The sequence below is a fragment of the Dryobates pubescens genome, chromosome 13 (genome assembly GCF_014839835.1).
Source record: "Dryobates pubescens isolate bDryPub1 chromosome 13, bDryPub1.pri, whole genome shotgun sequence".
Taxonomy (NCBI): domain Eukaryota; kingdom Metazoa; phylum Chordata; class Aves; order Piciformes; family Picidae; genus Dryobates; species Dryobates pubescens.
In genome coordinates, this window is record NC_071624.1 from 8,639,463 (window position 1) to 8,664,358 (window position 24,896).

Sequence of the window (24,896 nt, forward strand, 5' to 3'; positions counted from 1 at the left end):
CTGGCAGAAGGTATTCTGGCTCACAGACATCATTCTGGCTGAATTTGACCATTTTGGCCATGGGATGTGTGTGTGGTCACAGTCACTAGAGACAGGCCAGGGTCCTGGTTCCCTTCCTGTGCTGCTCTTGCTGTTGCAGATGGATATAAACTCCCCAGGGTTTCCTTTCAGCCTGGCTGGGTTTTAGCTGGGCTTTTAGAAAGAGCAGGAGGAATGGCCCCAGCACACTGCCTCCATGTAGGTCCCAGCAGGCCACAGTGGTTTTGGCTTATGGAAAAGTGAAATAAAAGCCATGGTCTCCAGAGAGACAGCCAGTTGAGAGCGGATGAGCATCCCCATGGGTGTGTAATTAATGTGCAGCCTTGCCTCCAGCGCCTTTGGCAGTGCAGAGTTAATTAGGAGTGAATGGTGCAGCACTGCACATGGGGTTGATTTGCTGATGATTAGTGGCATGTGTTCTCCCAGCAAAACCTCTCAGCTGTTTGCTCTTCCTTAAGGAAAGCAGCAGAACTCTTTGTAGGGCTGGCCCATGCTTCAGCTGGGTGGGGAGCTGAAGGATGTGGCCACAGCATCCCATCTGCCTTTGGACCCTGCTTGTAGTGCATTGTCTCAGCACCCAGTCCAATGTGAAGGGAGGCACCAGGCTGGTCTGAAAGACAGATCCTATCACTAAGAGTGCAACAGGCAATGCACACAGAGCCCTCACCTACCAACAAGGGTGGGCAGGTTTGGATGCTGGGCAATCACCTGCAAAGCTGGCACACTTCCCACGACTTCCCCACAGATTGCAATTCATGTCACCAAACCACCTGACTGGGTCACAGCTTCACAGAATGCCAGGTTGGAAGGGACCCCAAGGATGAGCTGATCCAACCTTTCTAGGTGATAGCCTAGCTGAAATGAGCTGATCCAGCACCCTGTCAGGCTGAGTCGTAAAACTCTCCAGTGGAGGAGACTCCTTAAAGATCTTCTCCAGTCAAAATGATTCTGTAAGTCTACAGTTGTGTTTGGCAGCATCCTTGCTGCTTGATATTGATCCAGGCATCCCTGGAAGTCGGCCTTGCTTGAGTGTGTGTGACACCAGGTGATGCTGGGAGGGTCTCAAAGACCTGTCAGATGGGCTGGGATGCTGGCATTACTGCAGTTGTCCCATGGTGTCCTTTATCCTTTAGGGAGAGCTCTAAGCTTCCCAGAAGCAAAATCTATCTTTCCAAGGCCAAGCTGTCCTTTAAGTTTGTTTCACTTCAGCATGAACAATGCCCAGTCTCCACTGAAATTCCCTTACATCACCGTCTGTAACTATTCCATAAGATAACACACGATCAGACCGATTGATAATTAGGGCACAGATTCGCCACACCTGCTCAGCCTGCAACGCACCCAAGCCGCCGTCAGAGCCACCAGTCTGCCGCTGCTCTCCAGCAAGCAGCATCCGTGTGCCGCTGCCCCGCCGTCCCCCAGCGTGGTGGCTGCTGGCATCTGCCCCACGCCGGGCCCAGCTGCCGGCGTCCCACGGCGTGGGGCAGCGAGAGGCTGCGGGTGGCAGCGAGAGGCTGCGGGTGGCAGCGAGAGGCTGCGGGTGGCAGCGAGAGGCTGCGGGTGGCAGCGAGAGGCTGCGTGCGGCCGCTGCGGGTGGCAGGAGCGTGACTCAGCCGCTGGAGCCGGTGGGGGCTGCCTCGGCGCTGCGGCTTCCGCAGCCGGGTTTGCTGGGAGGCTGCCAGCCACCTGCCATCTCCTCCTCTGCAGGCAGCCTGCGGGCAGCTCTGCCCTCTCCTCGCCTCCCTGTCTGTGTCTGCGGTGACAAAATGACCCGCCGGAGGTAGAGGGACGCGAGGTAGGGTCCCCACGCAGCGCTGGAGCGGAGGCGATGGGGATGCGGCCGCCGCACGCTGCGGGAAAGGTACGGGCGGCCGCGCTGGTGGCCGGGCCGGTGGCGGGGCCGAGGGTGGGCATGGGTCACGGCTGTGCCTAGGGCTCTGTCCTCTGTCCTGACGGCCACTGTGACCACGCTGAGCCCGCGGTGGGGTCCGGTGCTGCCTGCAGTGGGGCAGGCTGCCCGGGGCCCCCGTGTGCAGACCCCTCCCGGGGTGCTGTCCAAGCTGGAATGGGGGAGGGCGGTGTGTGCTGCAAGAGAGGCTCTGTCGTTGGCCCCACAGACCTTCGGGACAGGTGCTCTGGGTGGGTTAGCAGCAGCTCTTCACCCTTGGGAGTCCATGGAGGACCCAGTGTGAGTTCCCACGGGCTTACTAGCTAGTTCTGGCCATACCCCAAACCCCCACCAGCCTGCCCACCCTGAGAGGCTGGGAGCAAGAATTCAGGGTGTGTTTGACCTTCTTTGGGAAGCTTTTTCTCAAGCAATTAGATCTGCCCTGGCTTGTGCTGGTGCAGAAAGCCAGTCAGCTAAAATCTCGTTCCCAAGGTCAGTGAGGCTGCAGCCTTCCTGGGGGGGAGGCTGACAAAAGGGCTTTTCCTCACTGCTCCCTGCCTGCAGCAGCACTGGGCCTCAGGAAAGGTGAAGGAAACACTGTGGCAGCCATGGTTTTGCTCCCCAGCTCTTTGTCCCCTCTGAGGGCTCCCCACCCTTGGGTGTGATGCAGAGTTTAGCTTGCAGAAAAGGATCCCAGGTCTCTTTAAAGACAGGCCTGCTGACCCCACAGCTTCACCAGCACCATACCTGAGTGCTGCGCTTCTTCCATGACCTAATCGCAGCTCCCCTGAGAGGGCATCCTTCCCCTTTGGGCTCCAGAGACTCCCAGCAGCTTTTCCACCCTTGTTTCAGTAGCTTTGCAGCCTCAGCAGCCTAGGAGTTCAGCAATGTGGTCTGTGAGCGTTTGTGAGGGCCCAGGGGTTTTGCAGCCCCCACCCTGCAGCATGCTCATGTGGATTGCTGGGCTCTGGGCTTGCAGGGGGGCTTTGCAGGGGACACAAGACCCGTCCCGCGAGGTGCCCTGTCTCTTCAGCCAGCGTGTTGCTGTGGGTTTTCCATGCAGGGCCATGCTGGGGTTGCTTGCATGGAATGCCTGGTTTCTGCTCTCCCCGCTCCCAGAAATATCCCAGCTGCCTGCAGTGGAGAGATGGCAAGGAGAGCTGTGGGCTACTGGGCAGCCAGGCAGCGGAGAAGGCAGGCCAGCAGCTAAGCAGGCGGGCCGAGCATGGTGGGGTCAGTTTCCAGAGGCTGGCAGGCTGCCTGGGGCAGCATTGGCACATACAAACATAGAATCATAGAATGTCAGGGATTGGAAGCGACCTCTGGAGATCATTGAGTCCAGACCTCCTGCCCAAAGCAGGGTCACCTAGGGCACAGGACATCCAGGCAGGTTTTGAAAGTCTCCAGAGAAGGAGAGTCTCTGGGCACCCTGCTCCAGGGCTCCAGCACCCTCATAGTGAAGAATTTTCTTCCCACATTCAGGAAGAACTTCCCGAATTCCTGTTTGTGTCCGTTGCCCTTCATTCTATCACAGGACAGCACTGTAAAGAGACAAGCCCCTTCTTCTTGACACCCACCCTTCAGATATTTGTAAACATTTGTAAGATCACCTCTCAGGCAGCTCTGCTCCAGGCTAAACAGCTCCAGGTCTCTCAACCTTTCCTCATCAGACAGATGTTCCATCCACTTCATCTTCCTTGTAGCTCTCTGTTGGACTCTCTCCAGTTAGTTCCCTGTCCTTCTTGAACTGGGGAGCCCAGAACTGGACACAATACTCCAATGTGGTCTCACTAGAGCGGAATAGAGGGGGAGAAGAACCTCCCTTGATGTTCTGGACACACTCCTCTCGCATGCCGAGGCTGATTCATCACCCATGCGGCCCCTGCGTCACAACTGTGGCACGGGTCTGGCAGTTCTCCCACGGACACCTGCCCACCCAGGGAGTGATGGACAGGATGCTTCAGTGCTTTAAGCCCATTGGTATGCTTCTTATTTTCTGCTGCACACAGGATGGAGGTGTTCAGGGCCTCCCAGCCTAGAAACGGGAGAGAGGAGGCCAAACAGGGCAAGACAGAGCAGCCATGGCTGTGCGCGGCCGACGCACCAAGGTGCTCCCCTCCGAACTGAACAAGGTGTGTCCTGAGAGAGGTGACGACCCTCCCACACACTCCAGGACAATGAGTGACTTCGAGGTGGTCCCCAACCTCCATCAGAGCAGCAGCAGTGTCTCAAAGAGCCGTCGGAAGGCGCATTTCCCCAGCGGCAGCAATGAAAAGGCAAGTTCGGGAGGTGCTGGAGGAGGGGGTGGTTGGCCATACACCACGGAAGAGCTTCAGTGAGTTAACCAGTGACTCGTTAACAGGGCAATTAATAACAGATCAGGTTTAGGGACAGACAGAAAGTCCCCAGACCTCTGAGGTGCATGTCCAGCATTCCTATCTTCTCTCCTTGGGGTTCATCTAGTTTTGTCCTTGCAGAGAGCAAGGGAACTTAGGAACAGGAATAGGAACAGGAATTAACCAGGTTGGAAAAGACCTTCGAGATCATCGAGTCCAACCACGTCCAAGTCTAAACAATTAAACCATGGCACTGAGTGCCTCATCCAGTCTCCTCTTAAACACCTCCAGGGATGGTGACTCCACCACCTCCCTGGGCAGCACATTCCAATGGCCAATCTCTCTTGCTGGGAAGAACTTCTCCCTCACATCCAGCCTAAACCTCCCCTGGTGCAGCTTGAGACTGTGTCCTCTTGTTCTGTTGGTGGTTGCCTGGGAGAAGAGACCAACCCCCACCTGGCTACAACCTCCCTTCAGGGAGTTGTAGACAGCAATAAGGTCTCCCCTGATCTTCCTCTTCTCCAGGCTAAGCAACCCCAGCTCCCTCAGCCTCTCCTCACCAGGCAGTGCTGCAGTCCCTTCATCATCATAAACATTTCACAGTATCACAGTATAACTAAGGTGTCTCCTGATCTCTCTACTTCCATTTCTCCCCTCCTGAACATGAACTCCTACTTTCTTCCTTCAAATCGAAAGCAGCCCCAGATATGCTCCAAGCACCAGGGTGTCTGGCCCCTGGGGTAACTTCTGCCCTTTGCAGACACCTTGAGCCCTTGCTACTTTTCCTGCCTCTCCAGGAAAATCTCATCTCATGGATTCCTGAAAACATCCGGAAGAAAGAGTGTACCTACTTTGTGGAAAGCTCCCAGACATCAGATGCTGGGTAAGTAACTCATTCCCCTCCTCTGCCAGCAAAGCAGAAAGGGTGTTTGGTGACCTAATTGTGGCCTTCCAGTATCTGAAGGGGACTTACAAGAAGGCTGGGGAGGGACTTCTCAGGATGTCAGGTAGTGATAGGACTCGGGGGAATGGAATGAAGCTGGAGGGGGGGAGATTCAGGCTGGACGTGAGGACGAAGTTCTTCACCATGAGAGTGGTGAAGCCCTGGAATGGGTTGTCCAGGGAGGTGGTTGAGGCCCCATCCCTGGAGGTGTTTAAGCCCAGGCTGGATGAGGCTCTGGCCAGCCTGATCTAGTGTGGGGTGTCCCTGCCCATGGCAGGGGGGTTGGAACTAGATGATCCTTGTGGTCCCTTCCAACACTGACTGATACAATGACCAAGCTGCAGCACCAGAAAACCCTACCCTTCTGTCAAGGGAGCTGGTGTCAATGGGAGGAACAAATCTCTTTTTGACTGGTTCTTCACTCTGCTGCATGTCACCACGTGGCTGACATCCCATGTCCCAGTGAGGAACCATTCTGATGCTTTTGCATGCAGTCCTTTCCTTCCATACAGCTGGAACATTTCTGTCCTAAACCTCTACAGGAGGAAACACCTTTCGTTTTTTTCTCTCCTTTTGGCTAAATTTCTCCCCAATGTCTTTGTTTCTGCACAAGATGTTGAGCTGGAGGATGAGCTGAGGGTGAGATGCCCCTGTGTGTGGTGTTCTTAATGAGGGCACAAAGACCTCCTGCCTCAGCTGAGGCTGTGGGAGCAGCTGGGCTCTGCCTTCTGGGTTCAGATGGTTTTCAGCAAGGCTGGTGGTGTGTGTTCCAGGAGGGTTGTGTGCCAGTGCGGCTATCTCAGGGAACAGCACCTGGAAGATGCTGCCAAACCTCCCATCTTCCTGGGGAAGGAATGGGATGCCAGCAGGCACATCCAGGAAATGCCAACAGATGCCTTCGGTGATATCCGCTTCACAGGCCTAGGACAGAGGCTGGGGAAGGTGATGTGGTTTTCACCTCTGTGGTGCAGGGGGAGCCAGCGTTTGGGTCTTGCCATGGCAGATGAAGTGCAGGTGTTTCCCTCAGGAGTGAGAGGGGCTTGGGAAAGTATGGGAATGCCCCAAGGGCAACACAGACCAAGCAGAAGAAGGGGGTGGGACGGGATCCCTCTTCTCTCCCAGCCCTGTACGTGGTCCCCCTCTGAAACCATTAGAGCGACCTTCATGCTGGGAAGCCCCACGCTTCGCGGAGTGGCTGTATTCTGTCCTTGTCCTTCAGTTGCTCTTGGGAATGCTGGGTCCCAGGGAAGTGAGTGGGAACAGGGTCTTACACCAAGAGCTGGGACAGTAGCCACAGGACTCTGCTGGAAAATGGCATGGAGAGCCCACAGTTCCTTTCTGGGACAGGAGACATGGTGGTGGAGGTGCCCTGTTAGCCTACCCCTCTTGTTCCCACCCCAAACACGCTTGTGCTCCCTTCCTGCAGTATGTGCGTGTCTCCTCGGACACTCCTCCACGGGTGATCTTCCACCTCATGACGCAGCACTGGGGCCTTGATCCACCCAACCTGCTCATCTCGGTCACAGGGGGAGCCAAAAACTTCATCATGAAGCCAAGGCTGAAGAATATCTTCCGACAAGGGCTAGTCAAAGTGGCCCAGACCACTGGTAAGAGATGCTGAGGTTCTGCCCGTGGTTGAAGTGGGAGAGGGGCTTGCCATCTGGCCGTGACTCAGTGAGGTGGGCTGCTCTGGAGATGCCAAGATGGCCCAGGAGGCCTGTCTGGACTACCACCACCAGGGATGGACCGTTCTTGCTCATTTGGCTCATAGAGGGGTGGACTGAGATGCAACACTGTACTGAAGAAGGCATCTCCTCTGCTGCCAGGGCATTGTGTAGTGGGCAGGGAAGATGACATCTCGGGGCGGAGCATCTCTGTGGCCCAGGTGTTCCTGCAGTCATAGATGCTAGGAGATTGTCATGAGCAAGGATTCCCTTTCCTAAGCCTCTCTCTGCCACCCAGGGGCCTGGATCATCACGGGGGGGTCCCACGCCGGTGTGATGAAACAGGTGGGAGAGGCAGTGCGAGACTTCCTGCTGAGCTGCGGCCACAAGGACAGCGAGATCGTCACCATTGGCATAGCCACCTGGGGGACCGTGTACAACAGGGAGAGCCTCATCTGCCCCATGGTGAGCCAGCCAGAGGTGGAAATGCATTTGCTTTGCCTGTGCCTGGGCTGCCAGGGAAGTCCAGCCAAGGACCATGGTGGCAGCAGGTGCTTCAAGACATGCCTGTGGCTGGCAGCCCTGGTGAAACACGGCCACACCAGAAGGAGTGGGGGTCCTAGGCTGATGTTTGCTGAGAAGTCCCTCTGCCTTACCCAGTGTCTTGCATAGGTGCTGTGCTTTTCCTGGCAGGACCTTTGTGGGTGTGAGGGCAAGTGGGGCAAAGACAGAGGAGCAGGAGACAAAGATGCCATTAACACTTCAGGAGGAGCAGGGGTGGCCAGTCTGTTCCTGTCCCACATACTGGTTGCTCTGGACATCTGCTGCTCCTCTGCCAGGCTTTGGCCAGTGTCCCCTCCTACACCTTCCAGGGTGGCTTTCCAGCTGAGTACGTACTGGATGAGGAGAACCAAGGCAGCCTGTCATGCCTGGACAGCAACCACTCCCACTTCATCCTGGTGGACGATGGGACCCATGGGAGGTATGGGGTGGAAATCCCCCTGAGAACCAGGCTGGAGAAGTTCATTTCAGAGCAGACCAAGGTGAAAGGAGGTAACAGCAGCATGTAGCCTGGCCTGAGGCAGGGGATGGGCCATCCATTGGTAAGGGGTGCCCATCCAGACCTTTGTTGAGAAAGGAGGCTGTGGCTTCCCTGGAAGGATCCAGGCAAGGGGCTTGAGAGAGTTGTCATGATAAATGGGACCCTGGTTCCTCAGGGACACGAATCGAAGGGCCTTTCTCTGCCAGTTTCTTGACTTATGGGGTCACCAAAGGGTCTTGTGATGCTGAGCTGGTCAGGGAGGGATGTGTGATGCTGAGTGGATCAGAAAGAGATGTTTCTCCCAAAGAGCCAGTCCTCCTGAGAGGTTTTCAGATGGCCTCTTCTTGCTGTGCAAATGATCTTCTCTTCTAACACATGCACACGTGCTCCAGCAGCACAATTGTCAGGAGGTCATCTCACCTCTCTCCTGGAGCGTGACATAGCTCCCACCTTGCCTTTTACACCTCGCTACTCAGAGGGGACCACAAGTCTGCATGGGAGAGAGGCTGCCCCACAGGGAGGTGACCCTGGGCTCTGCTTCCCCACAGGTGTTGCCATCAAGATCCCCATCGTGTGCGTGGTCCTGGAAGGAGGCCCTGGGACACTCGATGTAAGAAGCTGCTCTTGCCCACTCCCAGCAGAGCTGAGAGAGGCCAGAGATGGGTGGGTGCAGCCCCTTGCCCAGGGTGCTGCTCTCCACTGGGGTGTGAACCTGGTGGCACACTGACTGAACTGCTGGGAGTGCTGCAGAGCACTGGTGTGGGGCTCAGGCTCAGAGAGGATCTGCTGACTTCTGGGTGGAGTGAAGACCAACCTCCCCGCTCTTTTGCAGACCATCTATAATGCCATCACCAATGGGACCCCCTGTGTCATTGTGGAAGGGTCTGGGCGTGTGGCTGATGTCATTGCACAGGTGGCTAGCCTGCCTGTGCCCAAGATAACCATTGCCTTGATCCAGAAGAAGCTGAGTGTGTACTTCCATGACACCTACGAGCACTTCACTGAGGGCAAACTGGTGGAGTGGACCAAGAAGGTGAGCCTCCTGCAGGCAGACACCTCCTCTCTTTGAACTTGTGGAGATCAAATGGGTCCCCAGGGGTCCTTGCCCATCAGCAGCAAGGCTTGCAGCATGAAGTTTAAGCTTACTTTCTGTTGAGCATCTATCTGCCCCCAGTCATGCTCAGCATTGTCCTGCTGGGCACCCCAAGGACTTGAGCTCCGCTCCTCCGCTGCCTGCTCCCTTTGGGCAGAGAGGTACCAGCTGGGACCAACCCCAGCTGGACCGGGAGTCACCTCATAGGAGGTCTGCAGGCAAAATGGGGAGAGCAGGGAATTGCCCCACACAGGACAGGGAACTGCAGGAAGTGTGAGGGAGAAGATGCTGCTGCTGACTGCCTGCCCATGGCTCTCCTTGTAGATCCAGGACATAGTGAGGCACCGGCAGCTCCTGACCATTTTCAGAGAGGGCAAATATGGCCAGCAGGACGTGGATGTGGCCATCCTTCAGGCCCTGCTCAAAGGTGAGGAGTGGGGAGCTGCTTAGGGGAACACACAGAGATGAGTGAGATGGGGATCACAAGTCAGCTGCTTGATTTATAGGGTCATCAAAAGGGTCCCCAGATCTTTTGATGCTGAGCTGATCAGGGAGAGACATCTCTCCCAAAGGGCCAGTCCTTCAAGGGGGCTTCCAGGTGGTATCTTCTCTCTCCACAAATTATCTTCTCTTCTAACACGTGTACTTTTCATGCAGCATCCCAAAACCAGGACCACTTTGGTCATGAGAACTGGGACCACCAGCTGAAGTTAGCTGTGGCCTGGAACAGAGTGGACATAGCTCGGAGTGAGATCTTCACAGATGACTATGAGTGGAAGGTAAGGCAGTACATGTGCTGCTCATCTGGTCAGGCTTAGGGCTTACCAGGTCCCACTTGAGAACTGTGAATTTTGAGGGTACTTCTCATCTCAGGTCTGCCTAGGGAGAGTTTCTGAGGGCGTTTCTCTTGGACCTTGAACTCCCACCACATTGCTAGGGGCTCATCATCTGTCCTGTTATTCAAAAGTGCACTCAAACACCCAAAGCACAAGTGAGCACATTCTGCACGTCATCACTTGTAAAGGTCCTGTTTGATCTAGCAGTGTTTACAGAGGTGCTTGGTTTTGTGATCATAAGAGAAGCCACCAACACAGAGCCAAAAATACCCCTTGCCAGCTCTGCCCCATGGTCACTGCTCATGCCACGTTGTCAAATGGCAGCTTGGCTCTAAACTCAGCTCACCCTGCTCAGCCTCACTGCAGAGCAGGGCTGGAAGCCAGCTCTGCCACCCAATGCCTGAATCACCTGTTGTGAAGTGGAAGCTGAGCAGGGTTCTGTCACTTCTGCTGAGGCTGTGGGACTTGGAAAGGATGTTCCTATTTGGTTTGACAGTTTGGATTCCCCCAGCTCACAAACCTTTCATGGGACTGGGAAGGGCTGGTAGGAACCAGGATCCCAAAGAGGAAATATTTGATGGGGTGTAAAAGCAAAGCCTGAACGAGATCTAGACCTTGAGGAGGATCTTTGCTGGGAGGGGAGGATAAGGCAGGCTCCTTGACCAATGTGGCTGAGGCTGAAAGCAGGTTGTGGAATAAGGTCAGAAGGTACCCTCCTGGTAGGACAGAAACGTCCTCCCTTACCCACAGGCTTTGTTTTCACTTCTGAGCACGTGTAAAGGTTGCCTTGGAAAAGAATACCCCACAAAGGCTGAACTGGATGACCATTGGGAGCAGCCAGGCTCCCCATGGCTGAGATCCAGCTGACAGCACCATGATCCTTCAGCTGAAGATTCATGCACAGAGGACAAGCTTGCATGGCCTTGTTCATCTGTAACATGCATCCTTGTGAGCTACCCTCTACCCAACCCAAACTCTCCACCCAGAAGCTAAAGGAGCAGAGGGCTTCACTGCCATAGGAGAGGGTATAGCAACCCAGAAGTGTGTCCCTGGGGGATGTTCCACAAGTCCCAGAAGCTCACAGCTCTTTCGCCACACTCAAACTCCTTGTGTGCTCAGGAATAAAATCTTCCCCCCCCCATCTGAGTGAGGAGCATGGTGGGGCTCTGCTCTGGGGTCATGGAGCCCCTCACCTCTGCCTCTGGCCTGCCAGCCCACAGATCTCCACCCTGTGATGGCAGCTGCCCTGATCTCCAACAAGCCAGAGTTTGTGAAGCTGTTCCTGGAGCAGGGAGTGCGTCTCAAGGAGTTTGTCACCTGGGACACCCTGGTTTACCTCTACGACAACCTGGCACCATCCTGCCTGTTCTACAGCAAGCTTCAGAAGGTGCTGCTGGAGGAGAGAGAGCACACAGGCGGCTCCAAGATGCCAAGGATCCAACTGCACCATGTCTCCCAGGTGCTGCGGGAGCTCCTGGGCAGCTCCACACAGCATCTCTACCCCAAGCCCAAGCACACAGAACGGCCTCGGCTCTCCATCCCTGTCCCACACATCAAGCTGAATGTACGCATCTCCAGGTGATGTGGTGGCAGGGTTGCCTTAGGGAGGGGGGTGCTGGCTCAAGAAAGCCTCCTGGAGGTTGCAGCCAGGTCTCTGTCCTCTTGCCTGCTCAGGAATCCCACCTAAAATCTCTTGAAGCCTTGTCCAAGCCATCAGCCTCAGGTTCAAGGTGTGACTCCCACCCTTCTCCATCTGCAGCATGATGTGGCTGCATGGCTGGTGGGCAGGATCTGGTGGAGAGGGTGCAGTGGGCAGGCTGGGCACATGCCCACATGACCTTGGCCATATTGACAATAACTGTTCCAGAGAGAGTCCAGTCTTGGCCACCCAGCAATGGCCCTTCCACGGGTGGTAGAGGCAGGAGCCCTAGGTTTGGGAAGTGGCTTTGTGCTGAGAGGCTGCCTGCTCTCTGCAGCCTCTTGGCAGGGGAACGGCTCTGACCATCACACGACCTTGCAGGTTCAAGGGTCAAGCCTCCGGTCCCTCTACAAGCGCTCTGCCGGCCGAGTTGCCTTCACCATGGACCCGGTCCGCGACCTGCTGATCTGGGCTGTGGTCCAGAACCGCGAGGAGCTGGCCGAAATCATCTGGGCCCAGGTATCACAGCCCAGAGCTCTTGGTCCCAGCGGAGAGCCTCGGATGGAGCCAAAGCTCCTAGTCCCAAGAGGAAAGATTGCAGCTGCTGGGATCTGGGACAGTAGGCAGGATGGCCTATGGCAGTGCCCTGGCCTGACCCTAGACACATGGGAGCCAGCTAGAGAGCCTGCAGACACACAGTGCCAATCCCCAGCCTCACCAGGCATCCAGACCCCTCCCTTCCCAGCAGGACACACACTGCAGGCAGAGGTGACATGCTGGGCTACAAGTGTGCCCTTCCCTGCAAGGGCTGGAGGCAGGGCTCAGCACACCACAGGGACAGGAGACGGGGGCACAGCAGCTGGGGTATCTTTTATGGGTGGTGTTGTGGCAGCTGGGTGGTGTTTATGGCTCTCACCCATAAAGAGTGTCTCCAGACAAGAGGCAGTGTGGCTGGTGACACAGTGAGCATGCTGTACAGGGCTGTGGAGTCACGGTGTCCCACTACCCAAGGCTTCCCCTGAGGAAAACAGAGATGGTCCCAGATCCCCCATGGAAGTGGGTGCCCTCACTATACCCAGAGGGGGGAGCGCAGTGCAGTGCAAGCTGTCCATCCTGTCTGGGACAACCTCCTTCCCTCCTGTGGGAGCCATGGATGGCTTGGCAGGACTGCTGGCACTTGCAGGACAGGGTGCAGAGCCCCATAATCTCTCTGCTCCAGAGCCAGGACTCCATGGCAGCTGCGCTGGCCTGCAGCAAAATCCTGAAGGAGCTGGCCAAGGAGGAGGAGGACACTGACACCACTGATGCCATGCTGGCCCTGGCCGAGCAGTACGAGCAGAAGGCAATCGGTGAGCAGGAGGGGACCAGCCCCAGCACTGCTCTCGTGCCCTACAGGGCTGTCTGGCTTTGTCCAGGAGGGGATGGGTGGGGTGAGAGGTGGGAGGTGTGGTGCCCAAGGGAGAGCCCCTCACCACAGTCAGGGTCATTGTGGTGCTGTGAGGGCCGTGCCTGGGGCTTGATGGGGGCACAGAAGGTGCCATCCTGTGTTACAGTGTCCAAATCCTGCTGCAAAGGATGACTCTGTGGGCACCTTGCTGAGTACCAGGCTGGCAGAGCTCAGCCTTGTCTGCCTGGTACCTGCCCGGCCAGGTGTGTTCACAGACTGTTACCGCAAGGATGAAGAGAGAGCCCAGAAGCTTCTCACCCGTGTCTCTGAGGCCTGGGGGAAGACCACCTGTCTGCAGTTGGCTTTGGAGGCCAAGAACATGAATTTTGTGTCCCATGGGGGTGTCCAGGTGGGCTCTCAGTGGTGGTGCTTGGAGGAAAGGTGCCGCCTGCCCCACATCTGGGGTTCCTTCTTGGCAGCAGTGGAGCTCTGCCCTACAGCCCCACTCTGACAGGGAGGGCTCCTGCAATAGCAGTGCTGCTCTCCCTCCTTCCTGGCAGGCCTTTCTGACCAAAGTGTGGTGGGGGAAGATGTGTGTGGACAACGGGCTCCTGCGGGTGATTGCATGCGTGCTGCTCTTCCCGCTTCTCTTCACCAGCCTCATCACCTTCAGGTACTTCCTGCGGCTGGGGCGGGCACTGAGGCAGGGATTTCCTCACCCTGCCTCTGGCTGGGAGAACCTGCCACGGCATTTCCCTGGGCAGCTGAGCTCTGCTTCCACCCCTGCTGCCCACAGGGAGAAGAGGCTGCAGCACATGGGCTGCCTGACACGCCTTCGAGCCTTCTTCACGGCGCCTGTGGTCATCTTCCTCATGAACATCCTCTCCTACTTCACCTTCCTCCTGCTCTTTGCCTATGTCCTGATGGTTGACTTCCAGTCGTTGCCATCTTGGCGAGAGTACCTCATCTACTTCTGGCTCTTCTCCCTGGTGTGTGAGGAGATCCGCCAGGTACGGGGCAGGCAGGACGGAGGTTGGGAGGAGGTGGGACAAGGTATTGCTCTGGGTGCTCCTGGAAGGCCCTGCACAGCTCATGTTCCCATGCTGCTTCTCATGTCACCATCACGTTGGAGAAGTCCCAGCACAAGGGACTGCTGGATTCCCTCGTCTCTGAGACCAGAGGACCTCCTTGGCTGGGTCTGCCTGGCCTCAGGTACCTGCAGCAAGACATGCTGCTTTAAGCTGAAAAAGTGAGGAAACGGAGGCATCACCTCCTCCCTTGGGCATTTATTCCCAGAAGCATTTCCAGGCTTTGCTTGACGTTTGACTTTTTTCAGCTTTTGCTTCAACATCTCAGTGCCTTTCTTCACCAGACTAAAGAGCCCCATGTCTCACCTGCCTCTCCCCATGCTCCTTCCATGCCCCTAGAGAAAACCCTGTAGGCTCAGGTTAACTTCAAGTAAGCGGAAGGGCCCAGTGTTGACCAGCAGCTCTGTGCAGTGCCTCACCTCTGCAAGGCTCAGGGTATCTTGCAAGGCTTTCACTGCAATACCAAGCCCTCTTCTCTTCCCAACAGCTGTTGTACGATCCTGATGGGCTTGGGGTTGTGAAAATGGCTTCCCTGTACTTCAAGGACTTCTGGAATAAGCTGGATGTCTGTGCCATCCTTGTCTTTATCGCAGGGCTGACGTGCAGGTGAGCTGCAGAACCGGGCTCAAGCCACAGCTGTAGGGTACAAAACTAGTGTGAGAATGGTGCAAGTTCCTCAATGATAGAATCATTAAGGTTGGAAAAGACTTTGAAGATCATCAAGTCAAACTGACCCCATTACCATGACCACTAAACTACATCCTGAAGCACCCCATCTACAGCTTCTTGAATGCCTCCAGGGATGGTGACTCCATCACCTCCCTGGGCAGCCTCTTCCAATGCCTGACCATTGGGAGAAGAAACCAACACCAGCCACACTCCAGTCTCCTTTCAGGGAGCTGTAGAGAGCAATGAGGACTCCTCTCAGCCTCCTCTTCTCCAGAGTAAATAACAGTTCCCTCAGCCTCTCCTCATATGATGCCCTCCAAACCCCTCCCCAGCCTTGTTGCTTTTCTGTGGGCACCCTCCAGCACCTCAATGCCTTTCTTATTCTGTGGCACCCAGAACGGAACCCAGTACTCAAGCTGTGGCCTCACCAGGGCCGACTACAGGGGCACAAACACTTCTCTACTCCTGCTGGACACACTGGTTTTGATACTGGCCAGGATGTTGTTTGCCTTCTTGGGCACCTGGGCACAGTGCTGGTTCATGTCCAGCCAGTTGTCCACCCAGCACACCCCGATCCTTTTCCACCAGGCTTTCCAGCCGCTCTGCCCCAAGCCTGGAGCGTTCGTGCGGCAGTTGTGATCCAAGTACACAACCCAACACCTGGCCTTGTTGAATCTGGCCTCATTGGCCTCGGCTCGTCAGTCCAGCCTGTCCAGGTCCTTCTGAATAGCCTTCCTGCCCTCCAGCAGTTCAACACTCCAGTTCATTTCAGCTCAGCTGCTATTTCTTCTTCCAAAGGCTGATGAAGACTTTTGTGGTCGCTCTGAGCAGTTTGCCTCTGCTTCCAGCTGCTGTTAGATGTCCTTCACAGAACAGCTGTCGCCCAGCACTCACTGATACTGCAGAAGAGTAATGCTGCCAGGTGGGAAAAAACCCTCCTGCTGGTGGCACTGAGGCGTTTGCTCTCTTCCCTTCTGTGCCCAGGCTGATTCCATCGACGCTGTACCCCGGGCGCATCATCCTGTCACTGGCGTTTACCATCTTCTGCCTGCGCCTGATGCACATCTTCACGGTCAGCAGGACGCTGGGGCCCAAGATCATCATTGTGAAGCGCATGGTGAGAGCTCCCTTCCGCCTCGCCCGAGGGGGCAGCCGGATGCCTGCATGGAGTGGATGAGCTGTCTCTGTTACCCTGTCCTGCAGTGGGAGCAATTTTGCTTCCCCTCTGTCTTTGCAGTTAAAGGATGTCTTCTTCTTCCTCTTCCTGCTAGCAGTGTGGGTGGTGTCCTTTGGGGTTGCCAAGCAGGCCATCCTAATCCACAATGAGGAACGTGTGGAGTGGCTTTTCCGTGGTGTGGTCTACCACTCCTACCTGACCATCTTTGGGCAGATTCCCTCCTACATTGATGGTAAGGGGCACCAGCACATGGCATGAGCAGGGTGGCTACAGTAAGACCGAGGGATCGTGCTGCAGTCTGCCTAGCTCCTACTGTGTTGGTCCATGGAAGTCCTGCTCAGGGCTTCTCTCTGAGCACAGCATAATGCTAGGAGGAAGGAAGGGTGAGGTGCAGGGATGGAGCCCTGCTCCAGCCACCACTGCAAACCCAGGGACTGTGCCGGCCCAAGCAGTCAAGAGCACACACTAGCAAAGGCACAGCAGCATGTGCTGAAACAGCTCGGGGCCACAGCTGCAGCTGTGGTGGCAGTGAGCAGAGCACCTGGGAGGATGCAGAGCAAGGTCAGCCCCCTGCCCCGTGGTAAGCTCCCTTGCTGCTGGCCACTTTCAGACAGCACAATGTGCTCTCTGAGCCCCCATGAGGTGTGGCTGCAGTGGAGTCACGCTGTGCTCTCTCACAGGGGTGAATTTCAACATCGACCAGTGCAGCCCCAATGGGACTGACCCCTACAAGCCCAAGTGCCCAGAGACAAACGAGGACAACAAGAAACCCATCTTCCCAGAGTGGCTGACAGTCATCTTACTGTGCCTGTACCTGCTTTTCACCAACATTCTTCTCCTCAACCTTCTCATTGCCATGTTCAAGTAAGTTTGACCCGGCCTCATGGCCCTGACCGTGAATTGAGCTGGCTTTGCCTTCAGGCTTGGCCATGGCCAGGGACTACACGCTGAGGAGGTGTAAGGAGGATCCTGAGGCACATAGGGTGCTCTGGGAGGGTTATAGATATGGTGGAAGTAGTGGGTGCAGGCTAGGGCTGAGCAGGGAGGCGGGTAGGAGCTGGGGCATGATGTACCCCCTCATCCTCACGCCACGGCTGACACCTGGGCTCTGCCCCAGCTACACCTTCCAGCAGGTGCAGGAGCACACGGACCAGATCTGGAAGTTCCAGCGTCACGACCTGATCGAGGAGTACCACGGCCGCCCGCCCGCCCCTCCCCCCCTCATCCTCATCAACCACCTGCAGCTTCTGCTCCGCCGAGGCTTGCTCCGCAGGCCCCCCACACACCACAAGCAGCTCAGTGAGGACCAGCATCTCCCCTCTCCTCACCTTTGCCCCCTCCCCGGGGCACGGCAGCGTGCGCTGAGGCACGAGGCTTGGCGTCTGGGCGGTGGTACCGGGGCTTGGGATGCCCAGGGGTCTGACAGCGCTTCTTTCCCCTTCCTCTGGCAGAAGAGAAGCTGGAGAAGAACGAAGAAGCTGCCCTCCTCTCTTGGGAGATGTACCTGAAGGAGAACTACCTGCAGCACCAGCAGTGTCAGGAGAAGCGGAACACAGAGAAGAAGATCCAAGACATCGCACAGAGGTAGCGGCACTCCTGAGACAGGGACATCCTTCTGTCCTCCAGCCTCCTGGCCAAGGAAGAGTTGGGATCAGCGCAGGGCTGTCTGCTGAGGGGGTTCCTCTCTGCATTGTCCCTCCAGAGTTGATGTACTGGCAGAGCTGCTGGACTTGGACCGGGTGAAGAGGACAGGGCTGGTGGAGCAGAGACTGGCCTCTCTGGAAGACCAGGTAAGGCAAAACCTGAGCAGCTACCTTAAGAAAGAGAATTTTCCAGGTGCTGACTCAACTGACCCAGAGCACAAGAGAAAGCTCCTCAGAATGACTGCCCCTCCAAAGAGTTGCCAAAGCAGCAGCATTTGAGAGGAAAAGGTTTATGGGAAATGTTCTAGTTGACTTCAAAGTGCACAGGATGAAGATGGGAGATGGGGGGTGAATTCTTGCCTCCACTGGTCACTCAAGCAGTTAGGTCTGACACAGCTCTTCTCCTTGGCTAAAGAGGACTCTCCAGACCTTCTTGGGCACAAAGTGTTCCTCAACACCTCCACACAGAGCTGTTCCACATCCTGCACGAGCAATAGGATGCCCAGAGAGCCCAATGGGGGCCTGGTATCTCCTCTCAGAGACAGCTGCAGAACAGCTGCTGTTTCCACTTCCATTTCCATCTGCTTCAGAGAAAGTGTTTCCCTGGAGGGGGTTTTCCAAGGCAAGCATCAGGGCACAGCAAGAATTGCTGCCCTGGGAGATGAGCCAAGGGCAGCAGTGCCTCTGCCAGGGCCATAGAATCACAGAATGGTGGAGGCTGGAAGGGACCTTTGCAGATCATCTAGTTCAGTCTCCCTGCTAACAGAGGTACATGCAGAGCAGGTTGGTTGCCCAGGATCACAATGTCCAGGCAGGTTTTGAAAGTCTCTAGAGAAGGAGACTCCACAACCCCTCTGGGAAGCCTGCTCCAGGGCTCCAGCATCACTACAGCAAAGAAGTTCAAGTGATACCTCCTGGGTTCCAGTGTGTGCCTGATGCCCCTCATCCTGTCACTGGACACCACTGAAAAGAGCTCAGACCTGTCCTCTTGCCCCCCACCCTTTAGTTATTGATCAGCATTGAGAAGATTCTCTCTCAGGCTGTTCTTCTACAAGCTAATCTGCCACAGGTCTTTCAGCCTTTCCTTGTCATAGAGATGCTCCAGTCCCCATATCCTGCAATACTCCAGCAAGGAGCTTGGGGTGCAGCTGGTGGCTAGGAGAACTGACCCATTCCTGTCCCATGCAGGTCCACCAGAATGCCCAGGCCCTGAGGTGGATAATGCTGGCACTGCAGGGCAATGGCTTCAGCTCAGGAGAAGACATGCCACTTGTGGGTAAGCAGAGCCTGTCTCCATCCCAGCAGCACCAGGGATGCTCAGGGCCCTGTTGTGCTGGTTCCCATGGACTGTGGAGCAGGGCTGAGTTTGCCCTTTGCTCCCCTCTGTTAAGCAGCAAGGCAGAGGTAGAAGTTCCATTTGCCTAGGGAGGTGTGGGGGCTCTGTGAGGCCATCCAGCCCATCCTGTGGCCTCTGCCACCCTCTGCTCCAGAGCCATCCCTGAAGCCCACAGCTGAGGCTTTCCACTGCAGCATCCCTCGGGGAGTTTCTCCAGGCCTTGCTGGAAGGGAGGCTCCTGGGAACATCAGCATCCCCATGGAAAGACCCAGCCAGCCCCCTCAGCAGAGCCATGGTGCACAGCATCGGACTCAGCACCCTGCTCTGTGGGGTCTTGCTGTCTGTGCCTACCTCACAGGCTCCAGCAAAGCCTTGGAGATGAAGGAGCTTGATCTGGAGGAGAAACTCGAGGAGACCCAGCCCTCATACCACGTGCTTGCCCGAAACCTCCTGTACCCAGGGTCTCACACCCTCCGCTTCCCTGTGCCGGATGAGAAGGTGCCCTGGGAGGTGAGAGCTGTGACCCTGGCTAGCAGGGCAGGGAGATGGAGCCATGAGGCAGATCTGGGCAGTGGTAGGAAGAGGAACAAACCCACTGTTGCACCTGTGTCACATTTGGGAGCTCCTGTTTTTCCCAGCCCTGGCACAAGTGGCTTCCTAGAACAGCTTCTCCGAGGTCCCCAGGGAGAAGGAGAGGTGAACTGGCATCGTTCCTGCTGGCACTTGCAGTGCTGGGGATGCCTGAGGATGCTTGGTCAGGAGCCAGAGGGTGCAACCACCTGCCTCTGCATTTCCTGAATCAGAGCTGGTGCAGGGTCAGACAGGATCTGCCACTGACTTCCATGGGGCACAAGCCACGATGCTGGGCTCAGCCCCTGAGCAGGGCCCAGAACCCCACACGCCTTGGGAAGCAATGCCATAAGCTGGACAGAGGAAGGAGCTGGGGCAGGAGGTGTCCTCCAGGGCTCCAGTCCCTGCTTGCCACCAGGGCAAGGATGCTAGGAGGGGCTGGCACGGCCATGTGTTCTGCAGGTGGACTTCCCACTCTACGCCCCCCCCACCTACTCGGCCGACCACAAGGACATGGCTGTGCAGGACCCCTTCAGTCCGTGAGTGTCCCCCCCCGGCCTCCCACTCCTCTGTCCCTTCCCCGGGGTGGCGCAGCCAGCCCCCCCTGCCGGGCTGCCTCCTGCCCCCCAGCTCCTTGGAGTCTCTCCTGAAGATCAACTACAACAGCATGGACGGGCTGATAGACCGCCAGAGCTTCCACGGCCTCTACGCGGTGCAGGACGGGCTGCCGCTGTGAGTGCCCCCACCGCGGGCTGCGTGGGGTGCCCAGCTCTAGCCAAAGCACTGGGGGGACCTGGCTGCATCCATCCTCATCCTGCTTCCCTGCAGCTAATGGTGGGGTGGGGATAATGGAACACATCTTCCTCAGGGCTGTCCCCCAGCCCCCCAAAAAGGGGCAGTGCAGTGGTGGGGAATTGGGGAAGCAGTACAGGGCTTTGCTGGGTGTGATGGGGTGCACAGAGGAACCCCAGTGCCATCCCAGTTTGCTCTCTCTCCCCTTGCTAGGAACCCCATGGGCAGGACAGGGCTGCGAGGCCGTGGGAGGCTGCACTGCTTTGGTCCCAACCATGCCCTGCACCCCATTGTGACCCGGTAAGTGCATGGAGACGGAGAGGTCTCCTGCTCGAGGATGGGGCTGGGAGGGTGGAAAGGGAAAAGGGGCATGAAAACACCTCAGAAAGACTGGGAGCAATCACACCCCAGCATTGCCTGTTCAGCGTGGGACTATGTGCCAGTTTGCTGGGCAGGTGGGAGCCGAGTCTGGCTGCAGCATAACAGAGTCCTTTCCCACAGCTGGAGGAGGAACTTGGATGGGTCCATCATAAGGAAGAGCCTGAAGAAGATGTTGGAAGTCTTAGTGGCCCAGTACCCACTGTCAGATGTCTGGGCTCTGCCTGGGGTAAGAGCTGGTGGAACCCAGCTGGCACAGAAGGATCTGGGGACCAGAGGTGGATGTCCTACAGAAAAGGGAGACAGTCAGGTGTCACAGCCTAGTCCAAGGAGGTACCTCTGCCCCTCTCACATGCTGGCTGTGCTGCCAGGAGTGCTGGGTGAGCTGTTACTGTTACACACCCACATCTGCCCTCGCCCCTTGTCTCCTGCTTCTCCCTCCTCCTCTTCCTTGGCTTCAGTTCTCACATGTCCTTCCTGTGAAGCACAGCTTCCTTTGACAGAAAGGTCCAGGGGCTGAACTGGGCAAACTCAGACATGTGCTTGGGCACAGCTCAGGACTTCTGGCAGGAGAGTGAGGGAGGCACTACTGCTGCTTGCCCTCCCACCAGAGCCTGGGGCATCCTCTGCAGGGGTGCCAACTGTCCAGTGGCCAAGCTGGTGATCGTGAGGGAGGCTGGGCTGATGGTATGCCCCACAGCTGACCTCTGCTTTGGCACAGGGGTCACTGGAGCCGGGTGAGACGCTGCCACTGAAGCTCAAGTGGATCCTGCGCCGGGAGTTCTGGCCCCAGTTCCAGAACTTGCTGAAACAAGGCACCGAGGTGGGAGGCATGCAGGTGTCCCAGCAGCATGGGCCATGTGGGTGGTACAGCAGTATGGGGGCATGCAGCCATCACCCTGGGGCAGGCATGGGGGGTGGGGGCATCAGCACGGTATAGGGGCAGGTGGCTGTCATGGTGGCTCAGGGGCACATGGGTGTCCCCAGGGTACAGAGGCAGGGTGCATGGTGAGGAATGGCTGGGGGGGCATGACATGGAGACAAGCCTCACACCACATAGGTCTGGGGGGCAGCTCAGGGACCCCGGGGATGGGCCATACAGCTTGGTGTCTGTACAGGCTGTCGTTGCTCCCCACAGCTCCAGCGGGAATGGGTCAGTGGTCTCCAGCAGGGCAGAGGAGCTGTAGAATGGTTCCTCACCCCCACTAGGGCCTCCCAGTGGCCTCAGAGAGGTGGTGAGGGCTGTGTTGATGTGGCACTGCTTGCCCCTGTGCAGGTACACAAGGGGTACCTCGACGACCCCCGCAACACGGACAACGCCTGGGTGGAGACGGTGGCCGTGAGCGTGCACTTCGAGAGCCAGAACGACGTGGAGATGAAGCGGCTGAACTCGGTACGGGCGCACCTCCACCACTCACTCACCTCCCCCTCCCTGGCCAGGGGGCAGAGCAGCCACATCTCCAGACCCGCATTGGCTTCTCCAGCTGTGTGCAGCAGAGGGAGCAGCTTGGGTCAAACACGGGGTTGCACTGCGATGGGAGCTCCGGGAAGGGCCGGGGGGAGGCTGGGGGCTAGCGGTGCTGTTGGGCACACCTGGCATGGCTCCTTGCCAGCTGCACATATGTGATGTCTGTGGTCTCCTTCCAGTTCCTTCAGGGCTGCGACCCAGAGCTGTGCATCCGCTGGCAGGTGCTGGACAAGAGGATCCCCCTGCACACCAACCACAAGGAGCTCCTGCACAAGGTCTCAACCCTTCTTGGCGCCTACTACTAAGTCCTCAAGCACAGGCCAGGGCTCCTGCTGCCCTGGACCGAGTTCTGCTTGGGACCTGCATCTCTACTCCAGCTCACCTGTGAGACTAGGGGCAGCTATTGGAGAGTAGGTACTTTGGTTGTCTCCACGGATGTACATCGCAGATCTCTAGGTGGAAAACTGTCCCCATCCTAACCAGCTAGGGACAGGGGCTGCTTGGGCAGTTGCCTGCACAGCATCCCGGTCCCCTGAGACACCAAACTCAGTCCCAGCTTGTCTCTTGGTGCTGCCACATCAGCCTCGGCACCAGCCCAGAGCTTGGGCCAAGCAGAGCCACAGGGCTGCTCCTGCAAGGTGTTCTTTCTTTCAGCTCCTACCTGCTCTTTGCTTTGGTGTGGGCACTGGGGACTTGCCAGACCCAGCTCTCCCTCCACCCAGAATAGCCATCAGGCATCTCTGCTCTCTGTTCCTGCTCTGAACCCTGGCAGCCCCACAGCCACAGCTCCTGGAGGACTGCTCTGGAGAAGGCTTGGAGTCTTTTGCACCTAAAGGCTCTGCAGGTTGCTCCTGTTGCAACTGTCCCTATATCTGTGGTTGCCTCAGACCCAACAACAACTGGTCCTGAGCTGTGACCCAGCACTTCGAAGGTGTGAACAGCTCTTAACTTATATACCTACGGTTTCATAGCTCTGCAAATGTCTTCCCCTCATGTCCTGTGCTGCTACCTGCTCCTGTGTGTGTGTGCTGAGCACAGCTAGTAGCTGAACTCTGTCTGAGCCAAGGCACCAGCTAAATGTCACCTGCCTGCTCCCATTCCATCTGCAAAATGGACACCCAGGGGCAGCTTGCTGGGATGCAGGGGTGGTTCTTTGGGTGGGTAGGAAGAGGAGAGAGGACATCAGTGAGTCCATCTCAGATGTGTCTGCTCTTAAGGGGTCCTTCACTCACCTTTTCTGTGCCTGATGGGAGAAGAACAAGGCACAGTGAGTGCAGACATTTCTTGATAGCCTAAGTACAGCCCCACAGCGGCACATTATGCCTGGGACCATGCAGGGAGAGAGGTCTCCATGCCTCCACCCTCTCCCAGTGGATCAGACCTTGGCAAGCCAGGGCTGTTCCTCTCAGCCAGGGGACCACAGCACAGCTGCACGTTCACCAGTGAGGCACTGGGGCCTGGCAAGGAGCAGGGTGGGTCAGACTGGCAATTTAGTCAAGCTAATTGAATAAACCATGTATGAAATAACTCCTGAGGCTGGCAGTCTGCCATGGCTGTTTAAGCAAAGGCTACTCCTGAAGACCATGCTTGGCTCATGCTTCCACGATGATCCCACCCCAAAACTTGTTCCACAAACTCACATTGCTTGCAGACCAACTGCCCCGCTGCTGGCAGCAGAGATGACTTTACATGTTTGAAGTCAATCACAGAATCATAAAATCATTTATGTTGGAAAAGACCTTTGAGGTCATTGAGCCCAACCATTCTCTAACTCTACCAAGGCTGGTGCTAAACCATTGTCCCTCAGCACCACATCTCTGCCTCTTTGAAACACCCTTGGGGCTGGTGGCTCCACTACTTCCCTAGGGACTCTGTTTCAGTGTCTGAGAACTCTTTCAGTGGTGAATTTTCTTTTAATATCCAAGTTAACCCCCCCAAGGCAACCTGAGGCCATTTCCTCTTGTCCTATCATTCATTACTAGGGAGAAGAGACCAACACCCACCTCACTCCAGCTTCCTTTCAGGGAGTTGCAGAAGGCAATGAGGTCTTCCCTCAGCCTCCTTCAGACAAAATGATCTCAGTTTCCTCAGCTGCTCCTCACCAGACCTGTTCTCCAGACCCTTCACCAGCTTTGTTGTCCTTCTCTGGACACACTCCAGTCCATCAATGTCCTTCATGGAGTAAGGGCCCCCAAAACTGAACCCAGCACTCAGCGTGTCCCCTCACCAGTGCTGAGTCCAGGGGGACAATCCCTGCTCTTATCCTGCTGGCCACACCATTCCTGATCCAGGTCAGGATGCTGGCGGACACACGCTGGCTCATGTTCAGCCTGCTGTCGATCAACGCCTTGTTGAGGCTCATGCCTGCTAGGGCAGCGGCACAGGACCTTCTCCCGTTACCCTCAGCCTCTCGCTGCCAGCTGATGTGGCTCCCTTGGCCGTGCTCTGCAGAGGGGCAGCGCAGCTTGGTTACGGCAGAGGCAGACTTCTCCAGCGCCCTCCGTGCCCAGCCAGCCCCGGTCCCTCCCCTCGCCGCCCCGCCCCGTCCCGGGGCGGCCGCGGAGCAGCCGCAGCAACAGGTACGGCCGCAGCCGCTGCCGGGGCCACGGCGCAGCCCCATGGCCGCCGAGCCACCGCGTCTCGGCAGCAGCGGAGCCGGCCCCGGCCGAGCCGGTAAGGCATCCCCGGGAGCCCGGGGCGGCAGCAGGAGGTGGGGCAGCGAAGGTCGGTTCTGCTGCGGGGGCCCGGCGGGGGGGGAGCAGCTTCGCGTTACGAGCGGGGGAAGGGGCGGGGCAGCGCCCCCGTGCCCGGCGGGGATGGAGGGGCGGCGGGACGAGGCGGGCGGCCCGGCAGAGCCCCGCGGATGGCGGCAGGCTCGGGCAGGTGCCGAGTACCGGCGCCTCTGCTT

At 57.1% G+C, this 24,896-nt stretch overlaps 1 protein-coding gene across 2 annotated transcripts; it reads left to right on the forward strand.

Moving 5' to 3' along the window:
• The first annotated feature begins 1,653 nt into the window (after positions 1–1,653).
• On the forward strand, positions 1,654–23,509 carry TRPM2 (transient receptor potential cation channel subfamily M member 2). Of its 2 annotated transcripts, XM_054166329.1 has the most exons (32): positions 1,654–1,900; positions 3,937–4,203; positions 5,061–5,146; positions 5,980–6,148; positions 6,633–6,813; positions 7,169–7,335; positions 7,743–7,923; positions 8,461–8,522; positions 8,745–8,945; positions 9,330–9,432; positions 9,663–9,784; positions 11,055–11,405; positions 11,862–11,999; positions 12,700–12,829; positions 13,131–13,276; positions 13,428–13,877; positions 14,443–14,561; positions 15,609–15,741; positions 15,862–16,033; positions 16,482–16,665; positions 16,919–17,100; positions 17,253–17,385; positions 17,504–17,591; positions 18,633–18,720; positions 19,139–19,290; positions 19,813–19,889; positions 19,981–20,082; positions 20,356–20,442; positions 20,644–20,749; positions 21,242–21,343; positions 21,797–21,913; positions 22,168–23,509. In XM_054166329.1, the coding sequence occupies exons 2-32, from the start codon at positions 4,009–4,011 to the stop codon at positions 22,291–22,293; spliced, it is 4,650 nt and encodes a 1,549-aa protein (XP_054022304.1). In that variant the 5' UTR covers positions 1,654–1,900; positions 3,937–4,008; the 3' UTR covers positions 22,294–23,509. The 2 variants fall into 2 exon arrangements, with proteins under 2 accessions (XP_054022304.1, XP_054022305.1); XM_054166330.1 differs by lacking the exons at positions 9,330–9,432; positions 9,663–9,784; positions 11,055–11,405; ... (18 more) ...; positions 21,797–21,913; positions 22,168–23,509 and having other exon boundaries at positions 7,743–7,852; positions 8,745–8,859.
• The last annotated feature ends 1,387 nt before the right edge of the window (positions 23,510–24,896 follow it).